Source organism: Camelus bactrianus, chromosome X (assembly GCF_048773025.1).
Source record: "Camelus bactrianus isolate YW-2024 breed Bactrian camel chromosome X, ASM4877302v1, whole genome shotgun sequence".
Taxonomy (NCBI): domain Eukaryota; kingdom Metazoa; phylum Chordata; class Mammalia; order Artiodactyla; family Camelidae; genus Camelus; species Camelus bactrianus.
This window is the reverse complement of record NC_133575.1, coordinates 117965770-117987049: the sequence shown is the minus strand read 5'-3', so window position 1 is coordinate 117987049 and position 21280 is coordinate 117965770. Positions and strand designations below refer to the sequence as shown.

The 21280-nt window shown below is 40.9% G+C and overlaps 1 protein-coding gene across 1 annotated transcript; it reads right to left on the bottom strand.

The window, feature by feature from the left end:
• Positions 1 to 3414: 3414 nt before the first annotated feature.
• On the bottom strand, positions 3415 to 20171 carry FUNDC2 (FUN14 domain containing 2). The gene is made up of 5 exons (XM_074359101.1): positions 20013 to 20171; positions 17840 to 17990; positions 10265 to 10340; positions 6635 to 6766; positions 3415 to 6351 (listed from the first exon to the last, which is right to left on the bottom strand). Exons 1-5 carry the CDS (start codon positions 20143 to 20145, stop codon positions 6274 to 6276), a joined length of 570 nt encoding a protein of 189 aa, XP_074215202.1. The 5' UTR covers positions 20146 to 20171; the 3' UTR covers positions 3415 to 6273.
• Positions 20172 to 21280: the final 1109 nt, after the last annotated feature.

The window sequence follows — 21280 nt, the reverse complement described above, 5'->3', positions numbered from 1 at the left end:
AATTAAGCCTAAACTGGCTTTGTCTGCTCAGGGAATCTTCAAGACTGGTCTCAATTTTTTATTTTAATGCTGTAATGAAGCATCCATAAAACCCAAAGCGATGGGGTTCAGAGAGCTTCTGGGTTGGGGCACTAGAATGCATCCATGTGCTGAGAGGGGGACACACCCCTGTTCCAGGGGAACAGCTTACTCTCTGTACCTCATCTGGCTGTTGTTCATCTGTATCCTTTAGAATGTCCTTTATAATAAACTGGTAAGTGTTTAAGTGAATGTTTCTAAGTTCTGTGAGCTGCTCTAGTAAATCAGCCAAACCCAAGGAGGGAGTCAGTGGGAACCTCAGGTAACAACCCAGACTTGCAGTAGGTGTCTGAAAATGTGGGAGCAGTCTCGTGGGAGCAGACTAAGCCATCAACCTGTGGGATCTGATGCTAACTCCAGGTAGCGTTATAACTGAATTAAATGCGTAGGTCACCCAGTCAGTGTCCAATAATTCAGAGCCAAGTGCCCTTCCAGGTGCATCCCCACCGAAGTGCTAGCCAGAAGGCACTTCATATTTGTTCAATGACTGGTAGGAAAGGCATAGAAATGATTCTTGTAATGTTTAACAGCCTTAATTTATCATGAGAACTGGAAGAAAAAAACTTCACTGGAAGTCAGGCAGCGACAGAACTAGAATTCTTAGGTGGTTTAGTCTACACTTCATATCCTTATAATCAGGACCTGTTACAGTGGCTCCTGATGATGTTAAGAGAAGGAACAGGTGGGGGCAGGACTAAACAGGCCATTTGCTTTTCTCAAACAGGTGCCAGAACCACCATCACTCCACTCCCACCCCCACCCTCTGCAAAAAGAAAAAAAAGAAACAGATTCTGATAGGTCCTCATCTTAGTCCATTCAGGCTGCTGTAACAAAGTACCACAGACGAGGGGCTTCCACAACAGGTACTTATTTCTCACAGTTCTGGAAGCAGGAAGTCCAAGATCAAGGTGCGTGCGGGCAGATTCAGTGTCTGGTGAGGGCCTTCTTCCTGGTACATAGATGGCTGCCTTCTCGCTGTGTCCTCACATGGAGGAAGGGACAAGGGAGCTCTCTGGGGTCTGTTTTCTAAAGACAGGAATCCCACTCATGAGGGCCTTGTGCTCCTGACTTAATCACCTCCAAATACCATCATCACCTTGGGGGTTAGGATTTCAACATGAATTCTGAGGAACCACAAACATTCACTCCATGACAGAAAAAGTCTACATTGCAGTGAATGAACTAAAATAGTCCCTGATGTTCAAAGGCTGTTTGAGACAAGTGTTCTTTAAAGCAGCATTCCCCACATTGTTTCTAGGAATTGCTGTAATGTGGGAAAAACTGGTTTTGCAGATAGCATCTCTCAGGGTGGGTGAATGTTCTCCAGAGAGACTTGGACAAATGTTGCCTTAGAGATGTTTGGTCCACAAATTAGGGTAAAAGTGCTACATTCTCATGAAGTCATTTAAATAAACTCTTGTGTTACTAGTAAAGCAATTTAATGAAACATTTTATAACTAATTTTACATCATATACAAATCTAAGTTACATTTAAAGTTGTCAACTGAGCTCAAGATCACTAATTATCAGAGAAATGCAAATCAAAAGTACAATGAGGTATCACCTCACACCAGTCAGAATGGCCGTCATTCAAAAGTCCACAAATGACAAAGGCTGGAGAGGCTGTGGAGAAAAGGGAACCCTCCTACACTGCTGGTGGGAATGCAGTTTGGTGCAGCCACTATGGAAAACAGTATGGAGATTCCTCAAAAGACTAGGAATAGACTTACCATGTGACCCAGGAATCCTGCTCCTGGGCATATATCCAGAAGGAACCCTACTTCAGGATGACAGCTGCACCCCAATGTTCATAGCAGCACTATTTATAATAGCCAAGACATGGAGACAGCCTAAATGTCCATCAACGGATGACTGGATAAAGAAGTGGTGCATTTATATAATGGAATGCTACTCAGCCATAAAAATGACAACATAATGCCATTTGCAGCAACATGGATGTCCCTGGAGAATGTCATTCTAAGTGAAGTAAGCCAGAAAGAGAAAGAAAAATACCATATGAAATTGCTCATATGTGGAATCTAAAAAAAAAAAAAAAAAAACATAAATACAAAACAGAAACAGACTCATAGGCATAGAATACAAACTTGTGGTTGCCAAGGGGGCAGAGGGTGGGAAGGGACAGGCTGGGATTTCAAAATTGTAGAATAGATAAACAAGATTACACTGTATAGCACAGGGAAATATACACAAGATCTTGTGGTAGCTCAGAGAAAAAAAATGTGACAACGAATATATATATGTTCACGTATAACTGAAAAATTGTGCTGAACACTGGAATTTGACACAACATTGTAAAATGATTATAAATCAGTAAAAAATGTTAAAAAATAAAGTTATCAATTGATAGAGGTGTCGGATTGACATTAGCAATCACTACGTGATCAAGTAGACTGCTTTCCTGTGCTTTATTACAAAATTATTTTTATTGAGTTAACTACTCAAGTTTCAGGCTTTTAATTTTTTCCCCAGGTATATGCTTTTATTTAGGGCTCCTAAAGCTTCAAATCAATTGTTCCTTCCTATCTTTGAACTCAGTCCTTTCTCAGTTTAAGGCAACATCTATCAGCAGACATTGATTTAAATCTTATTCTTAGCTATTACTATGACATACAAGAAAATAAAACCCATCAACGAAGCTGAACATTTATTGAGTGGGTTTTGTTGTTTATGTGTTAGGGACCATGATATGATTAGCACTGAATCTCCACACGATTCCTATTACATTTATGTTCAGTATTTGGAAGGCATCTGAACTTGTATGGCACTTACTTTAACAGGTTTTAAAGCCCTGCTAAGTAGTCACATGTTAACAGCAGAGCTAGAATTTTATTAGCAACAGCTCCCAACTCTGTATTTCAGTGGTTCTCAACTTTGGCTGCTCTTTAGAAACATGTTAAAAACTCAGGCTGCCCCACCGGTTCCTGAGACCAGTGAAATCCGTCTCCAGGATGGGAGGCAGGTGTCAGTAGTTTTCAAACTTCCACAGGTGATTCACATGTGCAACCAAGGCTGAGACACCAGCTCTCACTAATCCTCAAAGCATTTCTTACCATTTCACATTCAGAAAGGTAGACAGTTTGGGCAAGTCAATACATGATTAAGAAGGCCCCAGAACAGCCATACCACCCTGAATGCGCCTAATCTCGTCTGATCTTGGGATATGGTCCCAGACCTGGGGTTCATGACAAAGAAATGAAGCTGATTAAGTTGGTGGAGGGAGCAGAGAGGGCAGCTGTCAGATTTTGCCTTAAGTTTCCCTCAGGGAAGACACTGAGATCATCATGAAACATTAATGAGACTCAGATATTCCAAATCTAACCCTACACCATTTTTTTCACCCAGAAATTTATTGCATTTACCAAACTATACAAAAGTAGACATTTCCATTAAAAGCCCAAGCATTAGTCATGTCCATCTTTCTGGCAAATATCAAACAAAGGATGACGTTGAGAACATTTTTACAACAGCTGATTAAACAGTAACCGTATTTCAAAACCAGAAGCACCCACTCCAAGAGCATCTCAGTGAGAATGATGTGAGATTCACTCCTTTACTCATGTCCTGTGTTCTGCCAGGTCCAGTAGGGGGCGCTGTCACCTCTCCTGGACCAGGTAGCGGAAGACTAGGTGCAGGAGTCCAGACCCGCCGCTGTCCTGCTGCTGATAGTCCAAGTCTGAGTGGTGAGAAGCCCAGACAGCAGGACAAAAGTCTTGCTTGTACATTATCAGCCGCTAGTCCCCATCGTACCTGGTCCCGTCACAAGGAAGGATGCTGGGGGGTGGGGGGACAGAAAGAGCACACAGGGGCTCTGGGGCCAGGAGGAAAAAGGGAGAGAAGCCTCACAGGATGTTTCCGTGCTGATACGGGCAGCACTCAGGGTCAGAGGTCCTCCCCAGCCAGGCCAAACTACAGGCACAGAAGCCCCAAGTGTGGTGTTACCATCCCCACCAGCCCAGGGAGCCAAAACCCCAAAGACGTTCAAAGCCAAGACTGAAAACACTCAGTCCCTCCATCAGTCAAGGAAAAGCTGCCCCGCAGAGGAAAGCACGCGCCTCATGACACAGGCCTTGCCCATCGCATGAACACACAGCAGTCCTGGGCGCGGTTGCCTGGTCCTGGGGTCTCGGTTTTGCATGAAGGGGTGGCAGGGGTTCTTTCAGGGGAAGTCTCTCTCCTTTCAGCACCTGAAGCAAAGACGCTGGCAACGGGGCCTCAATTTGGAGGCTCCCCTAACTGCCATCAGTGAAGTACACTTCGGCTTAGCTGCAACCCGAGGTGCCACCGTTCAACATCGGCACACTCACCAGGCCATTCGCAATGCAATAGGATGAAGCCACCCCATGATAGCGATCTAAGCGTGGCCCTTGGGAGGGACCTTAGTTCACTCTATCATCTCTCATAACCTGCTCGAAGCAGCTCACATGAACCTGCTCATCTCCGTTGTCATCACTGATACAGGAGAACAGACATGGAAAGGCCACTCGCCCCACAAGCAGTGCACACGGGCACAGGGCACCTCAGTTAGGTTCTGCAGCCCCTATTCCAGTGGTCTGGGTGGGGTTATGTGGGTATGATAATAAGGTATCATCCTTATGATGTTTAAAGAGAGTTCTTAACCTTTTAAAGACACACCAAAATATGATAAAACAATACATTTGGCATTTTTTTATCAACAAGCTATAATTTAATGATCTTGCTTGATAGGTAATATGTCTGAAAGTTTCCATAATAAAAAGAGAAAAAAAATGTTTTGAGTTCTGGTACAAAAATACGGAACAAAGTGGCTCGTACCGTTATGACTCAGGGATGACTCACACATACTGCAAGCAAACTAACTTATGCTGCCTTAAAATACTAGCATAACATAATAAGGAGAAAAATGCAAATGAATTCTAAAAAATCCCACACATCCACTGGTAGCTACAATTTCCAAATTCAACACACCACTCCCAAGATAAAAGTCAAACATTTCAAAAGGAAGGCATTAAAAACATACATTTTGCGAGATATCACCTGCAAGTTGAAGAGTTAATTCCAAGTTTTCTGCATTTTCAGAATTCAAATTCTCAAGTAATCCTGTGTATCAGTCCCTTTTCCAGATACTTTTCTATGAGTTCATTATTCATACAGTCAACAAATACTGAGCACCTTTAGGCACTTAGCTCCCTGGGTGTGACACCGAAGACAGAAGCCCTGCCTTCCTGGAGGGGATGTTATAGACACTCTAACAGGCCATTAGAGAAAAATGTGTTATGTTTCTAAGCATGGGCATGTCTATAAACTTTTATTTTAAAGAAAATTCCTAAGAGTTGAGGTCATCCTGAAATGTAATCTGTAAAAAATTTACTTTCCATGTGCTATCATTACCGTTCTCAATTCTCAAATGCTTGGAATGCCACCACTTTAAAACCTTGTCTATTAAACAGAAATCCAAGAGCGTCTTCACTCTTCCACCTAAAGTCACCAATTTTGCCATAATAAGTCCTTTGGAAATAGCCACAATATGCCTTATCTCATATGGTGGAAAACATCCCTAGATAATACCTTAATGCCTCTAAATGATTTGCCCAGTCTGACGAATGCACCTATTGAGTGGTCTCCTTAAAGACCTTCCCACCAAGGACTACGCCTCCAGCTCAGCATCATGTACCTTCAGTACAAGGTCGTTCCATGTTCAGCTTTCTCAATTATAGTGTGTATGCTGCCATTTTGTTGGGATAATTTCTAGCCAATCTGAAATCTACTAAAAAAGAAAGCAGACACCAGGGTACCAATATCTTTCATGCTTAAAGGCAAATGTATTCAGTCCCCTTCCAAGCGGCACAAAATCAGGTATCCTATGCGCTTGCTATTTCTCTTCCAAATCAAGCTGGAGACAACTTTTGAGGATCCACTCATCCTCCACCATCTTGCACCATATTCTGGTAAGTAGCTTACATAGGGAGAAAGGAATATTCTCACTGACCTACAGGTTAGTCAAGTGGGGAGCAGGCTGGGAGGAGAGCTAAGTCTATGGTGTCTTCCGCTGCCATCAAGCTCACAGTAGGGCCGCATCACCTTGCACCAGCAGATAGGCCATGGCAGGGATAAAGGCACGGGAGAAGAGGAGGAGAAGAGACTGGGTGTCCTATGATGGAGTGAAGAGGCTGCTGGTTGGAAGTGAAGTCATCCTTTTTAGGATGCCATGCCAAGGAGAAAGCCTCCAAAAAATCCACCAGTCACCAGAACATTCTTCTTCACAAATGACACCACCTAGGAACAGAAGACAGCACATCAGTTATTCTGCTAAGGATATTGTTATTAGGAAGTAGGACACAGATCAGAAGGTGAGATGCTGGGTCTTTGTCTACCCATTGTCCATGGCTATTTTCATGGTATACACTTTGCACCCTCACTCGCCAACAAAAGTCACCAAACCTTCTATTGATCCTTGTGGGTTTAACCTTTGAAAATGCCTCTAAGGTGAAGATACTCCAGGTAAGGCCGACAAATTGGTGTGTCTACACACACTGTACGTGAACAAGGTAAGTCTCACCTCCTCTGCTTTGCTTTTGACCTCCGTAGGTATCTGGTTGCTCTTACGGATCTTCAGCTGCTCCTTGGCTTTCTTCATGTCCTTCTCCACGCGCTGCCAGTCGACTTTGATGTACCCAGTATGGTTTGCAAGCTGTAGTTTCAAAACCAACAGGAAGAAAAGAAACACATTCTTATTTCTCTTTCTCAGGATAAATCACTGAAATGCATTGTCAAAAACCCTTCTTACTTGCTATTTTGTAGACACTTGCCATCCAGTTTTTTGTATGACAATGACATTCATTTAACATCTACTCAGCACCCACCGTACATGCAAGGCCCTAGGCCTGGCACCGGAAATCAACAAACTGGCCTTCAGTGACTGCTGGCAATTCTTTTACTGTATTTATACTCTTACTAATCTCTATAAAGTTTTAAGTTAGCTTAAAAAGAATGGCAAAATGAAAATCAGAATTAGAAGTCAAATGGAACACAAAGAAACCTTAAAGCCAACATAAGTCTGAGTTTCTTGACAATATGAACAGAGCAAGGCTATCAGGTAGTGATCACTGCTGCTCAGAAAGAAGTCTTCCAGAACGTGACCCCACTGAGCCTCTCATAAGTAAGTTCATTTAAGGGGAACCGGGAGAAGCACATCCAAATATACCTAAGAATATGCCTTCTTCCCTTGGGAAAGACAGCAGGCCCAAACACAGCAAAAACAATTTCATCAGGAACGTGTGAAGAGAATAAAACTGATTCAAGTATGTGTCATACTTGACGGCTCAGCGCTATCCAAGGACTGAGGAGCCTGATCACAGTCCACCAATCTTCCACGATAAATTAGCTCTACCTGGATATCTCGAAATACCTAAAACTGAAATTCTTCTCTACTGTCTAGTCTTTTTCTACATCCTTGCTCTTCCTCTAGTCTGTTTTAGCTACTTCACAAGTAATCAAGGAAATGAACATTAAAATTAATTAGCTACTATCATTTTTTATCAGCTTTTCATAGCAGCTTTACTTGTAACAGTCAATAACTGGAAACAACCCAAATATCCATCCACACAAATTGGGCCATGTTCACCCAACAAGATATTACTCAGAACTAAAAAGAACAGACCACTTATAGCAGCAACATAATCGAATCTCAAAAACTGTATGCTAAATTAAAATTCTGACTCCTTTACTCCACTCTGTCTCCCACAGGACAAAGTACATAGAACTACTTGAAGATTCTGATGGCAAAGAGGGCATCTGACTGGAGAAGGCCAGAGCTGTGCGTGTCGCATTGTCCCTCCAGTATCCCCTGGCCTAGACTCCAGGCAGGACTCAAAAACATTTTGTCAAAATTCAACACACATTCATGATAAAAACTCTCGGAAAAGCAGAAATAAAGGAGGAACTTCCTCAACGTGATAAAGAGCATCTACAAACACGCGCTTCCTGGGCACAGGCGGAGCGCTTTCACCCAGTGCTAAGAACAAGCCAGAGGCGTCCGCTCGGCCTGCTCCTATTCAACACTGTCCTGCAAATGAAGTCAGATACATGGAGAGGCAGGCTGTGTGCATGGAATGGAAGGCTCAACATACAACCGAGGTCCAATTCTCTCCAAACTGAGCTACAGTGACTGCACTCCCCATCCCAGCAAGACGTTTTACAGATATATAGACAAGCTGGTTCTAAAACGTGTATGGAAAGACAAAGGAACTAGAACAGCCAAAACAATTCTGAAAAAGAACAGACTTGGAGGAATCACACTATCTAATTTTAAAACTTACTACAATGCTACAGCAATCAAGACACTGAGGTAGTGAAAAAGGGACAGACAGACAGACAGATTAACAGGACAGAATAAAAAGTATAGAAACAGACAACTCAATTTAAAAAAGGGCAGAAGATCTGAATAGACACTTCACCAGAAAGGATATCTGGACAGCAAATAAGCACATGAAAAGATGTTCTACATCAGTAGTTGTATCATTGTGAGCCCAACTGGGACACAGCCTTAGGGCAAAGGTGAGTACCTGAGGAAAGCCAGAAGAGCACCTAAAGCTGTTATAAGGTACAGGAATAAAACTGAACCACAGATGTACAAGATCTAAATGGGAAAAATAATAAAAGTTTAGGCAAAGACATTAAAGAAGACCTAAGTAAATGGAGAGAAAGCCCATGCTCACAGAAAGATGACTCAATATCATAAAAGATATTAATTCTTCCCAAATGTATCTATATGGTTCCCATGCAACTTAAACAGAACTTTTAAAAATAATTAAACAAGGCTGCTCTAAAATTTAGGAAAAAAAGTATGCGGGAGACCCTGTCAATCTAGAACTCTATCCCTGGCCCATCGGTCAGCAGCTTCCCTCCACCACACATTTAACTTTCACCCAACCCATCTGGAAAGCCCACTCCAATTCTGATTCTCATGTAGAAGTTACCTTGCTAAAATGAGGGCTCGAATCCAGAGACTCTGGCACAATTCAACAAAGTATGGCTCGTACAGAGCAGTGGTTCTCAAACTCTGCTGCATATTAGAATCACCTTGGAAGTTTAAAAAGATTCCGACAGAGAAAACTCCAATTCGAAAAGACACGTGCACCCCAATGTTCACAGCAGCACTATTTACAACAGCCGAGACATGGAAGCAACCTAAACATCCATCAACAGATGACTGGATAAAGAAGAGGTGGTGTACAGATACAATAGAGCACTACTCAGCCATAAAAAAGAATGAAACAATGCCGCTTGCAGCAACAGGGATGGACCTGGAGGGGGTTCTTATGCTAAGTGAAATAAGTCAGAGAAAGACAAAGACTGTGTGATATTACTTACATGTAGAATCTAAAAAATGATACAAATGAATTTATTTACAAAACAGAAACAGACTCACAGACATAGAAAACAAACTTATGGTTACCAGGGAGGACATGGGGAGATAAATCAGAGATTTGAGATTAACATATATACACTACTATATATAGAATTGAAAAACAATAAGCTTCTACTGCACAGCACAGGGAACTATATTCAATATATTGTAATAACCTATAATGAAAAAGAATCTGAAAAGGAATATGTGCGTATATATATGACTGAATCACTTTGCTGTACATCTGAAACTAACACATTTGTAAACCAACCATACTTCAACTGGGGGGAGCGCAGAGCTCAGTGGTAGAGCACATGCTCAGCACGCACGAGGTCCTGGGTTCAATCTCCAGTACCTCCATTAACAAAAAAAACCATACTTCAATTAAAAAACAAATTCTGAAAAATATTCTGATATACAAGGACACCTACCCCCATGAAATCAAATGGGGGGGGGCAGGCCCTAAGCATCCGTGTTTTTTTTAAAACTCCAAGGTGATTCCGATATGGAGTCAAGTTTGCAAACCAACGCTACAGACCAGCCTCAAAAAACCAGCACCCAGTGGTTCTAAAATAAACTCTGGGCGGAGAGACAGCAGAGGACATCTGACTGCAGTGTCATTTAGCCCTCACTTCTCAACACCAACTGCTCTGGATCCTTGTCAAACAGTACACGAAAACAAGTACAAAGGCTACCCCAGTGTCACACTGCCACACACTCTGTTCTATTCCTAACAGACAAGTGGAACAGCAAGCAGAGAGGAACAGTTCACATACAGACCTGAAGGAGAAAAAATCCACCTCCCACAGCTGTTGCAGCCAACTTTCCAACCTTCTGGAATATGAAACCCGTGCACCTACAAAAACCAAAGCAACATCAGACAAGTTAATACGTTGTCAGATAAACACAAACATGCACTTGGAACAACGTTCAGATCCTACTCACCTTGGGATGTTCCAGCCCCTTCCTTCTCCAGACACAAAGCCTCAGAAAGACCCTGGCTCCACTCTTGGCTCTTCTACTTACTTAATTTTGTGCTCTTGAGCAAATCCCTTAAAACTCCCAAGTATGTTTGTAAAAGATGAATCTGGCTACATTGTGGAGAATGGATCAAAGCAGGGAGGAAGAACAGCAGACTCCGGCGTGCAGGCTGCGCCGGCGGCACAGGAGGGAAGGGGGCTGGCGGGCTGGGCGAAGGCATTCGGTGGAGACGGCAAGGAGGGAGCAGCGAGCACATAAAACACAAGTGTGTCCTTTCCAGAAAACTTGGCCCTGAAGACGGCTTGTAAAAGCCTACCCGTACGTCTAGGCTCCCCATTTCCCCATTACCTGTCTGCCTTCATTTTCTACCACTTTCCCCTTGATACAGGTCAGCTCAGTAGGAGAAAATAATAAATATATCTTAAAATAGAAGACCTCACCAGGATTTTAAATGTTCTTAAACGAAAGCTAGATATATCTCAGAAGGGACTTCTAAAGTGGAGGTGGTAGGTCTAGTAAATAAACAGTAAGGACTCATCTTAATTCTTAAATCTGATTATAAACTGAAGTAAATTGCCTGCACCCTGCATCCACTGGCCCTAAGTCCCTCACATGAAAGCATTAACTGACATTCTGCAACTGAGACTGTTTAATCAGAGATAAATGCAACCAGCTGGACCATGACCTAGCCCTCATTTCTCCCACCTTTTTTGAAAAACCTAACATCATAGATAAAGGTGTTTTTCTCCTTCAAAGAAATTGGGAGAAAAAAGGAAGTATATATAAACTCCAGTAATTTTCTTCTCAGTCTCTTTTATCTTTAAAATGAGTTCTATAGAGTAAAGAACAGAACATATGTGGAATTCTTTAAGCCATGTGTAAATGTGTCCCAGAACAAGAACCAAGAATCAATTATATAGCAATAGAAAAGATATCCTGCCCTCAATAAACGAAAATTCACAATACTGCCAACCAATTAAAAATTACCAGGCATGCAAAGCAGGAAAATAGACCCATAATGATGAAAAAATAAAATAAATTGAAAGCAACCTAGAAATGGCACAAATGCATCCAAAACCATTAGAAGTTTTTAAGACTGTATTCCTTCCTCTAGCTTCTATGTATTCAAGAAGCTAGAGGAAAGAACGTACACTTGATGGAATTAACAAGCTTAGATACTATAGAAGAAAAGATTAGTAAAACATGACATAACAATAAGAACTATCAAAATGAAACAGAAAAATACATGAACATGGTTGTGATACTGAATTACAGTCATACACTGCGGAAGCCTGGGGGAAGGGTATGTGGGTTCTCTCTGGGTTAGCTTTAACAAGCACCTGTGAATCTACAGTTACCTCAAAATAAAAAGTTGAAAAAAACAGTGTCAGTGAACTATGGGAAAATTTCAAGCAGTGAAATTTGTCTAATTGGAATTGCTGAGGGATAGAAAAAATATTTGAAGAAATAATGAGAAAAATATTCCAAATTTGATGAAAACTGGAGGGAGATCTGAAAAGCTTAATGAACTCAAAGCATAAGAAACACAAAGAAAACTATACAAAGATACAATACAATCAAAATGCATAAAACAAATGATAAAGAGAAAAATCTTAAAAGCAGCCTGAAAGGGAGGGAGGGACATATTAGGTACAGAGGAATAAAATTCAGAAACAGCACATTTCTCACAGAAAATAATGCAAGCCAAATGATAATGGAACATTTTTAAAGTACGGGGGTGGGGGGAACTCTGTCAATCTAGAATTCTTTACCCAGTAAAAAATAGCTTTCAAAAAACAAAGATGAAGTGAAGACATTTCTCAGATATATAAAAGCTGAAAAATAAATCATCAGCAGAAGAAAAGTACAAAGAATGTTAAAAGGAAATCTTTCAAGCAAAGGAAACTGATACCAGATGGAAATCTGGATACACACAAAAGCATGAAGAGCACAAGAAATAAACTATGGGGTAAATATGAAAGGTTTCATTTTCATTATTAAAAACTATGAGAATTCAACGTTTAAGGAAAATAATGAGAATGTATTATGCATTTATAACAGATGTAAAAGTAAAATGCATGACAATGAAAACAAAGGGTAAAGAGGTAAAATGGAAGTATTCTATGTGAAGTGGTTGTATCTTTTGACGAAAGAGCAGGGTAAGTAAAAGATGTATCCTATAAACTCTAAAGCAATCACTAAAATTACACAATTAAGAGACAGCTAATAAACCAAGAAAGAGAAATTATGAACAGAATTATGAAAAGTATGTGATCCAAGCAAAAAAGAAAAGAGGAAATAAGCTGGACTTCATCAAAATTAGAAACTTTTGTGCATCAATGCACATTATCAAGACAGTGAAAACACAATTTAAAGAACAGAAGAAAATAAAATCATGTCTGTATCAAAAGAAAGAATTATTTCAACTCAACAACAGAAACACAAACAGCTCAATTTAAAAATAGGCAAAGGACCTGAATAAACATTTCTCCGAAGCAGATGGACAAATGGCCAGCAAGCACATGAAAAGACGGGCAACATCATTAGGCATAAAAACCGCGACACTTTACACCCACTTTTTAAAAACAGGAAAATAACAAGCGTCGGTGAGATGTAAAAAAACTGGAACCCTTGTACCCTGCCGATGAAAGTGTAAAATGGATCAGCCACTATGGAAACAGTTAAATGATTCTAAACTGTTAGACACAGAATCACCATATGATCACGCAATTTCACTCCTCCTAAAGACCTGAAAACAGGAACTCAAACAAATACCTTGTACACAAACATTCATAGCAGTACCATTCACAAGAGTCAAAAGGTGAAAACAACCCAAATGCCCAAAAATGAACAAATGAATTAAAAAGCCATAAAAAGGAATGAAGTCCTGATGCACACTACAATGTGAGTGAGCATCAAAAACATTTTGCTAAGTGGTGTGTGGAGGGGAGAAGACAATGGGGAGTAACTGCTCAACAGGGATGGGTTTTATTTTGGGGTGGTTACACAAAAGTGTGAATGTACTAAATGCCACTGAATTTTATACTTTAAAATGGTTAGTTTTTTGTTATGTGTATTTCACCTCAACCAAAAAAAAGGTACATACACACACACACACATACACAATATACCTATTTTTATTATACATATATACACATACATGTATATTTGATCCAAAAGGAAAAAAAGAGAATACCAAGATGATAAATTTAAACCCAATAATAACAAAAAAGGAAGAGATTGTCAAATTGGATTTTAAAAAAGGAAGACACATCTACATGCTGCCTACAAGAAGCCCAGTTTAAACACACAGAGTCCACCTTCCTGAACTTTGCCCCAAGCGCCTCTGTACCCTTTTGCTGTAAGAAATGGTATCCACGAGTACAGCAGCCCTCAGCAAGCTCTGTGACTGCTCCTAGGGAGTCATCAAACGTGAGGCTACGTTTGGGGACCCTCAAACTCTGCAAACTAGGGACTTCAGTGAGGGTCAATATACAAAAATCAACTGCATTTCTATAACAAAAGCAATGAACAGTGACAAATTGAAATTTTAAAAGTAACAGCATTTACAGCAACACCAAAAAACAAAATATTTATGGATAAATATGATATAAGATGTGCAAGACCTGCAAAGCATTGTTGAGAGAAATTAAAAGAAATCTAAACAAATGGAGAGATAAACGATGTTTATAGGTCAATGCTGTTAGGCTTTTTGTAGAAATTGGCAGCAAGCTGATTCTAAAATTCATATGAAAATGCCAAGCACCTAGAACAGCCAAATCAACTTTGAAAAACACACTTGTAAGATTCACATTAACTTATCTCATGACTTACTATAAACTTACCTTAATCAAAAACAGGGTGATATTGGAACCAAGATAGACAAATCAATTCAACAAAGACATACAGTCAATCGATTTTCAACATAGGTGCAAAAGCAATTCAGTGTAAAGAAGTATAATAGCCTTTTCAGCAAATTGTGTGGACACATCAGATATACATGCAAAAAAGGAACTCAGATTCCTACCCTGCAACATACACAGAAAGTAAACCAAAATGGACCATGGAACTAAATGAAAATCTAACCCTATATATCATGCAGAAGAAAACGCAAGAGAAAATCTTGGTGATATAACACCAAAAGCTATAAAAGAAAGAGTTCATAAACTGCATTTCAACATTACGAACTTCTCTTTGAAAGACACTGTCAAGATAATAAAACTAGAGTAGAAAAATATATTTGCAAATCACATATCTGATGTAAGACTTTTATACAGAATACATAAAGAACCCTCACAACTCGGTAGTGAGAGAGAACACCCCAATAAAAATATGTAGAAAATACCGAAACAGATGCCCCTCCAAAGATACATGGATGGTAAAAATAAACCTGTGGAAAGATGCTCAACATCTTTATAATCAGAGAAATGTAAATTAAAACCACAGTGAACCATCACTTTATACCCACTATGATGTTCACAAGCAAAAAGACATTATGCCAGAAATAGACTGACAGATACAGAAGACAAACTAGTGGTGACCAGTGGGGAGAGGAGAGGGAGAGGGGCATGGTAAGGATGGGGATTAAGAGGTACAAACTTCTGTATATAAAACAGAGAAGCAACAAGGATATACAGTACAGCATAGGAAATTTTAGCCATTATCTTGTAGTAACTTTTAATGGAGTATAATCACTAAAAATACTGAATCACTATGCTGTACACCTGAAAGTAATATAGTATTATAAATCAACTATACTTCAAAAAAAAGACATTATGCCAAGTGTCAGTGAGGATGTGTGGAAATTGATGAAGATGTAAGATGGTACTTTAGAAAATTGCTGGGTAGGTTCTTAAAAAGTTAAGGCATTCACTTACTATGACTGAGTCAACCTATTTCTAGGTATTTACCCAAAAGAACTGAAAGTATATGTTCATACAAAGATTTGTGCACAAATTCATAGCAGTTTTAGCCCCAAAGTGGAAACAAACATTATTCATCAGAGGTGACTAGATAAACAAACTGGTTCATCCATATAGTGGATGACCATTCAGCAATAAAAAGGAATGAACTACTGGTTGGTATACAAACAGCAAAGATGAACCTCGAAATTAGTATGCTAAGTGAAAGAAAAAGGCCAGACAAAAAAGAATGTGTCCTGTATAATTCCATTTATATATATAATTCTAGAAGATGCAAAGTGATCCATCGTGACAGAAAGCAGATCAGCGGCCACGGGGGCATGAAAGGGAGGAGGGCGAGATCCCAGAGAGGAAGAGGAACTCTCAGAGTGATGGATATGTTCACTATCTTGCTGGTGGTGATGGTATGAATGTGTACATGTCAAAACTTTTCAAATCTATACGTTCAACAGGTGCAGCTTATGATATGCCAATTTATTAAACTGTTTAACAAAGTAAGAAAAAAAGAGACTAGCCAAGAAGTTCCAGAAGGACAAGATCGCACCTGCGCACACACTGCTGCTGACGTATGCAGAGGTGTTGCGGCAAAGTAGCAGGAAAATGCAATAAACTGAGTTGGGACAATTGGATATTCCACATGGGGAAAAAAGATGAAAAAAGGACTCTACCACACATCAAGCGCCCAAAAAAAGTCCAGGTGGGTCTATAAATCTAAATGTGAAAAGTATAACAACAAAGTTCTAGCACATGGGGTAGATAAAGATTAAATAAGACACAAAAATTATTAACCACTGAGGTAAACATTTATAAAACTGACCAACATTAAAATTAACATCAGTTCATCAAAAGATACCCAAAAGAGAAATGAAAAGACAACCACAGGGGAAAGGGGGGGAGGGATAAATTAGGAGTTTGGGATTAGCAGATACACACTGCTATATACAGAACAGATCAACAGCAAGGTCCCACTGTAGAGCACAGGGAACTATATTCAATGTCTTCTAACAGCCTATAATGAAAAAGAATATGAAAAATTGTATGTACATACATATGTATGTATAACTGAATCACTAGGCTGTATGTATACCAGAAACTAACACAACATTGTAAATTAACTATACTTCAATAAAAAAGAAAAGAAAGAGAAGACAATCACAGAAAGCAGAATGAGTAAAAATATCTGCAATATGTACAACCAACAAAGCACTTATGTTCACAATACAGACCTAATCAAAGGGGAGTAGTGCAATGTAATGAAAAGCACTGGAGATACCACCAGCTTTCAGACTGGTAAAAATGTAACAGTCTGACAATGTCAAGTGCTCACAAGAATGTAGAGGATCATCATAAAAGAGAATTAAATAAAGGCCATTTGCAGCAGCAACATGGATGGACCTAGAGATGATCATTCTAAGTGAAGTAAGTCAGACAGAGAAAGACAAATACCATATGATTTCACTCATATGTGGAATCTAAAAAAGAAAACAAATGAATAAGCAAAACAAAACAGAGTCATAGATGCAGAGAACAAACAGGTGGTTGTCAGACTGGAGAGGGGAGGGTGGTGAGAGAAACAGGTGAGGGAGATTAAGAGGCACAAACTTCCAGTTACACAACAAATGAGTCACGGGGATGAAACGCGGGGAACACAGTCAGTAGTAATTCAATAACTTCGTACGCTGACGGATGGTAACGACTTACTGTGATGATCATTTTAAAATACATAGAGGAACCGAATCACCATGTTGTGCACCAGAAACTAACATCTAATTATAGGTCAATTATACTCCAAAAACAAACCAACCCATAGAAAAAGAGATCAGATTTGTGGTTAACAGAAGCACGGGGGCGGGGGATTGGATGAAGGCAGTCCAAAAACACAGACTGCCAGCTATAAGATAGTAAGTACTAGGAACGTAATGTACAGCAGGACAGATGTATAACTAACACTGCTGCAGGTTACATATGAAAGTTGTTAAGGGAGTAAATCCTAAGAGCTCTCATCACAAGCAAAAGTGTCTTTTTCTATTTTTTAATGTTGTATCTACTTGAGATGATGGGTGCGCACTCAACTTATTGTGGTCATCACTTCATGATGTACGTAGGTCAGATCATTATGCTGCACCCCTGAAACTCACACAGGGCTGCATGTCAATTACATCTCAGAAAGACTGGGGGTGCAAATGAGGATAGATAATAACAGTGCCAATTTCAAAGTTGTTGTGAGAAGGAAATGACATATCTATATACTTAAAAGAGTACCCGGCATGAAGTAAATACTGACCATGCATAACTATTAAATAGCACTTTAACATGTTTAGATGTACGGTATACATTAAATGATCAATTTCACAAAAGTCAATGTATTTTCATTGGTTAAAGACGACAGTTCTTATAACCACAACACTGAATCATACAAAAAAAGATACCGGACCTGTTTCACAGGACTTACCATCCAGTGACACCTCCAATTAACAGCTGGGTTGCCACGCTATACTTTTCTGCTGAAGGCCCAGATTCCTGCCCAAACAGCTTGCGCCACCATGGCTGCTTTTTAGCCAGTTCTGCAAGGTCCAGTGACTCAAAATTTCCCTCAAAGTTTCCTACAAGAATTAGGATACTGAATAAGAAAATAGTTTTACAATAAATCAGTACCATTTGTAACTTTTAAGGTAACCAAGATAGTTATAAGACCCTTGAAATATTAATCTATTTTAAATAGTAAATTAATTCAAACTCTGACCAGCAACTTTTGAAAATCAGACTAAAATCAACAAACATCTTAGAGAAACAAAACCTGGAGAATTCAGAATTAGTACTCTAGTTTTTCCTCTCAAATTTAAAAACAACCGAAAGGACCTAGGAAAAACTGTTAGTAATGATAATGTATCGTAACTGAACTGGAGTTTCTTCATTTGTCTCTCTCAGGAGTAACTCAATACTACTCAGCAGTATTACGTGGATCTCCAGTGATGGCAAAGATAAGAGGTAATGTTCAATTGAGGTCTTAGTACTTATGTGGCAATGCGCTAAGGAATAAATGTGTATATCTAATTAAATCCACAGAACAAAGTAGGTATAGAACAAGATACTATTTATCAAACCATATTTTACTAATAAATGAAGACTCAGAGGTTAAGCGATTTCTCTGCTCAAAAAGGGAAAAAGAGTTAACAAAATGTCTAATCCCTCTCTCTCCGGGAAGATAAATTTAATGAAAGATGCACAAGACCTGTACATGGTAAGTGAAACAACACTGTAGAGTGGCAATCTCAGTCAAAAAGTAGGCTTTCATCTGGAAACGGAGAAGCTGCTTCTAAAATTCATATGCAGCTGCAAAGGACCTCAAATAGTTTTTTCAGTCGGTATGGCTGCACAACAAATCACCCTAAAACTTCATGGAGCCAAAACAATCATTTAGGAAAATACTGTGTGCCAAAAGTGGCCAAAACAGTTGTGGGAAAAAAAGAACAAAGTTGAAAAAATTTCAAGACTTCTTTAAAGCTACAGTTAACATACAGGTAACCAGTGCCAAGACTTAAAAACTACTGTATTTGGCACAGTGTAGAAGTAGATGTACACATATAGTCATCTAATTTTCAATAACATGGCACCGAAGTAATTCAGTAAGGAAAAGAAAATGTTTTCCACAAATTGTGTTACAACTACTAAGTATGTGTTAAAACAAAAAACACCTCTCACACAAAATATAATTGAATACTTAATTCTATAAGGATCACAGAGCCCAATTTAGCAGAACGAAAATATGGACGTTTAAGGAACTGGGTCTTCTATGGCCTCACAATTAGTTCAATGAAGTTTTATTCTAATGTAATCACAAAACATCACTGCTGTGTTGAAGAAGAAACTGCCTCCGTGGGTTAAAGAGTATCACTGAAAACAAAAATGACTTTTGAGGTTTCTTTCATGTAATTTTGCCAAATTACAGTCATAGGGGATCCAAAGCATAGATATTTAGTTCACCCAACTTCAGTCATTCAACAAACGCTAGTAAGCACTATGTTGACAAGGCAGCAGACTTGCTTATAGGCCCAGGAAATCAATGCTCAGAGTATTACGTGATCATCAGTATCATAAAGATTGAAATTCATGACGTCAATCACCAACTTTCTCACAGCAGTTTCCTAGGTGCAAATTATCTGATCATCCTACATATTTGAAGTGAATGAGGGCAGTCTGGTTTGCGAGGAAATGCACTGTGCAATCCAACACCTCAGAGTCACCTAAGTTCAGTGGTGTGCTGTTGTTGGAGACGAAAGTCCAAAGAGATAAAGAAGCCTCCTAGGTCTAAAGGTGCCAGAATGCTTCCGAGAACAGGGACAAAATGTCTCCACGCCCAGGCTGCCAGGGGCGGGGCCGGAAGGTTTGCTGAGCCGGAGCGCGGACAACACCCGGGAGCAGTTCGGCTCCCGCCCGGCTGCTGACCTTGGCCGGACCTTGGGAGCGGCCGGGCCAGGGCCGAGCCCCAGGCGGCCTCCCCGCCCCTGCGCCGCTTGGGCCCCCGGGGGAGCTCCGCCGGGACTGCGAGGCGCGGAGCCCTCCCTCTTCCGGAGCCCGGGCAGGCGGCTCCTCGCGGCGCCAGACGCGCGCGCGCCTTCCCTTACCTTGACTGGCCGCAGCCATTTCGACGAGCTCGTCTCGCGATGACACCCGCAGGGGCTCGGCGCGGCAGGACGCTGAGTGGCGCGCCGCCGTCACCGTAAGGTGGCTTCCGGCACGTGGAGCAGATGTTTCCATTCCCACGGCGGCGGCGGAAGAGGGCGGGCGGGCGGGGCGCGCGGCGGGCCCTCCCCATCTGCGCGCGCAGCCGCGTCACAAGGTTCAGCGGCCGGGGTCACGAGCCCCTCGGCCCCGCCCAGCAGGCGCGCCGAGCCGCGCGTGCTCAGAAAGCCTCCACGGGCGGGGCTGTTCAGCCAGATGCTGTGGGGCTGGCTTCTCTCCTAGAAGGGACTTAGTTGTACGGGACCGCAGCGCGGCCCTTCCCGAGTCAAGACTGTTCTACCCCTCACTTTACTAAAAATCAAGAAAGCTGGCTTGTCGTCTCCGTTCATGAAGCATTGACCAAATATTTATCAGGGCCTGCTACGTGCCCGATGCTGTTCCACTAGGGGAAGACACATTTAAAAAACAGCTACCGCTATAACCAAGAGGAGCACTCAGAAAGAAAAGAGCTTTCTTGCGTACGACGCCTACGGAACCTTTTAACCACGTGCCAGAGCACCTCTCCGCCCCCACCCGTAAGCCACTCCTCTCGTCACTCCATCCCAGTTCAAGGCAACTTCACCTTTCCCAAAACCTTGCTGTTAATCTGAACTCCTCTCTCAAATCCACAAATCCAATTCATCACCCAGCACTGTAAACGCTACCTTCACAGTGAATTCAACCATTCTCACTCCTCCACTGCTACGATCCTAGCCCAAGTCACGATCATTTCTTGTCCCCCTCCCCCGTTAACAAGTCTATTGCTCCTGCCCTTGTGCTGCTAATGTCTATTCTTTCCACTGTTGCCAGAAAGCTCATGGCCCTCCGCTACTCAGAACTCTACCGTGGCTCCCTATAACCCTTAATGTAGAAACCAAAGTCCCTTTGCCGAAATGTAAACTTCTCAGTGAGACTTTCCATGACTGAAAACTGCAAAACCCCTCCTTCCCGTCCTGCTTACTTTCCTTTTGTGCACAGCACTTACTTTACCTTCTAATAGACATAAGGTACACATATAAGTATTGCTTATTGTCTGTCACTTGTTTCTATCGCGCGCTCTTGTGCACACTGTGCCTAGGACTGTCTCCCTAGGACAAATAAGTAGTTGTCTGCTCTTGGGCAAACCATTTAACCTCTGACCCTTACATGGTTCATCTGTACTCACTTTGCA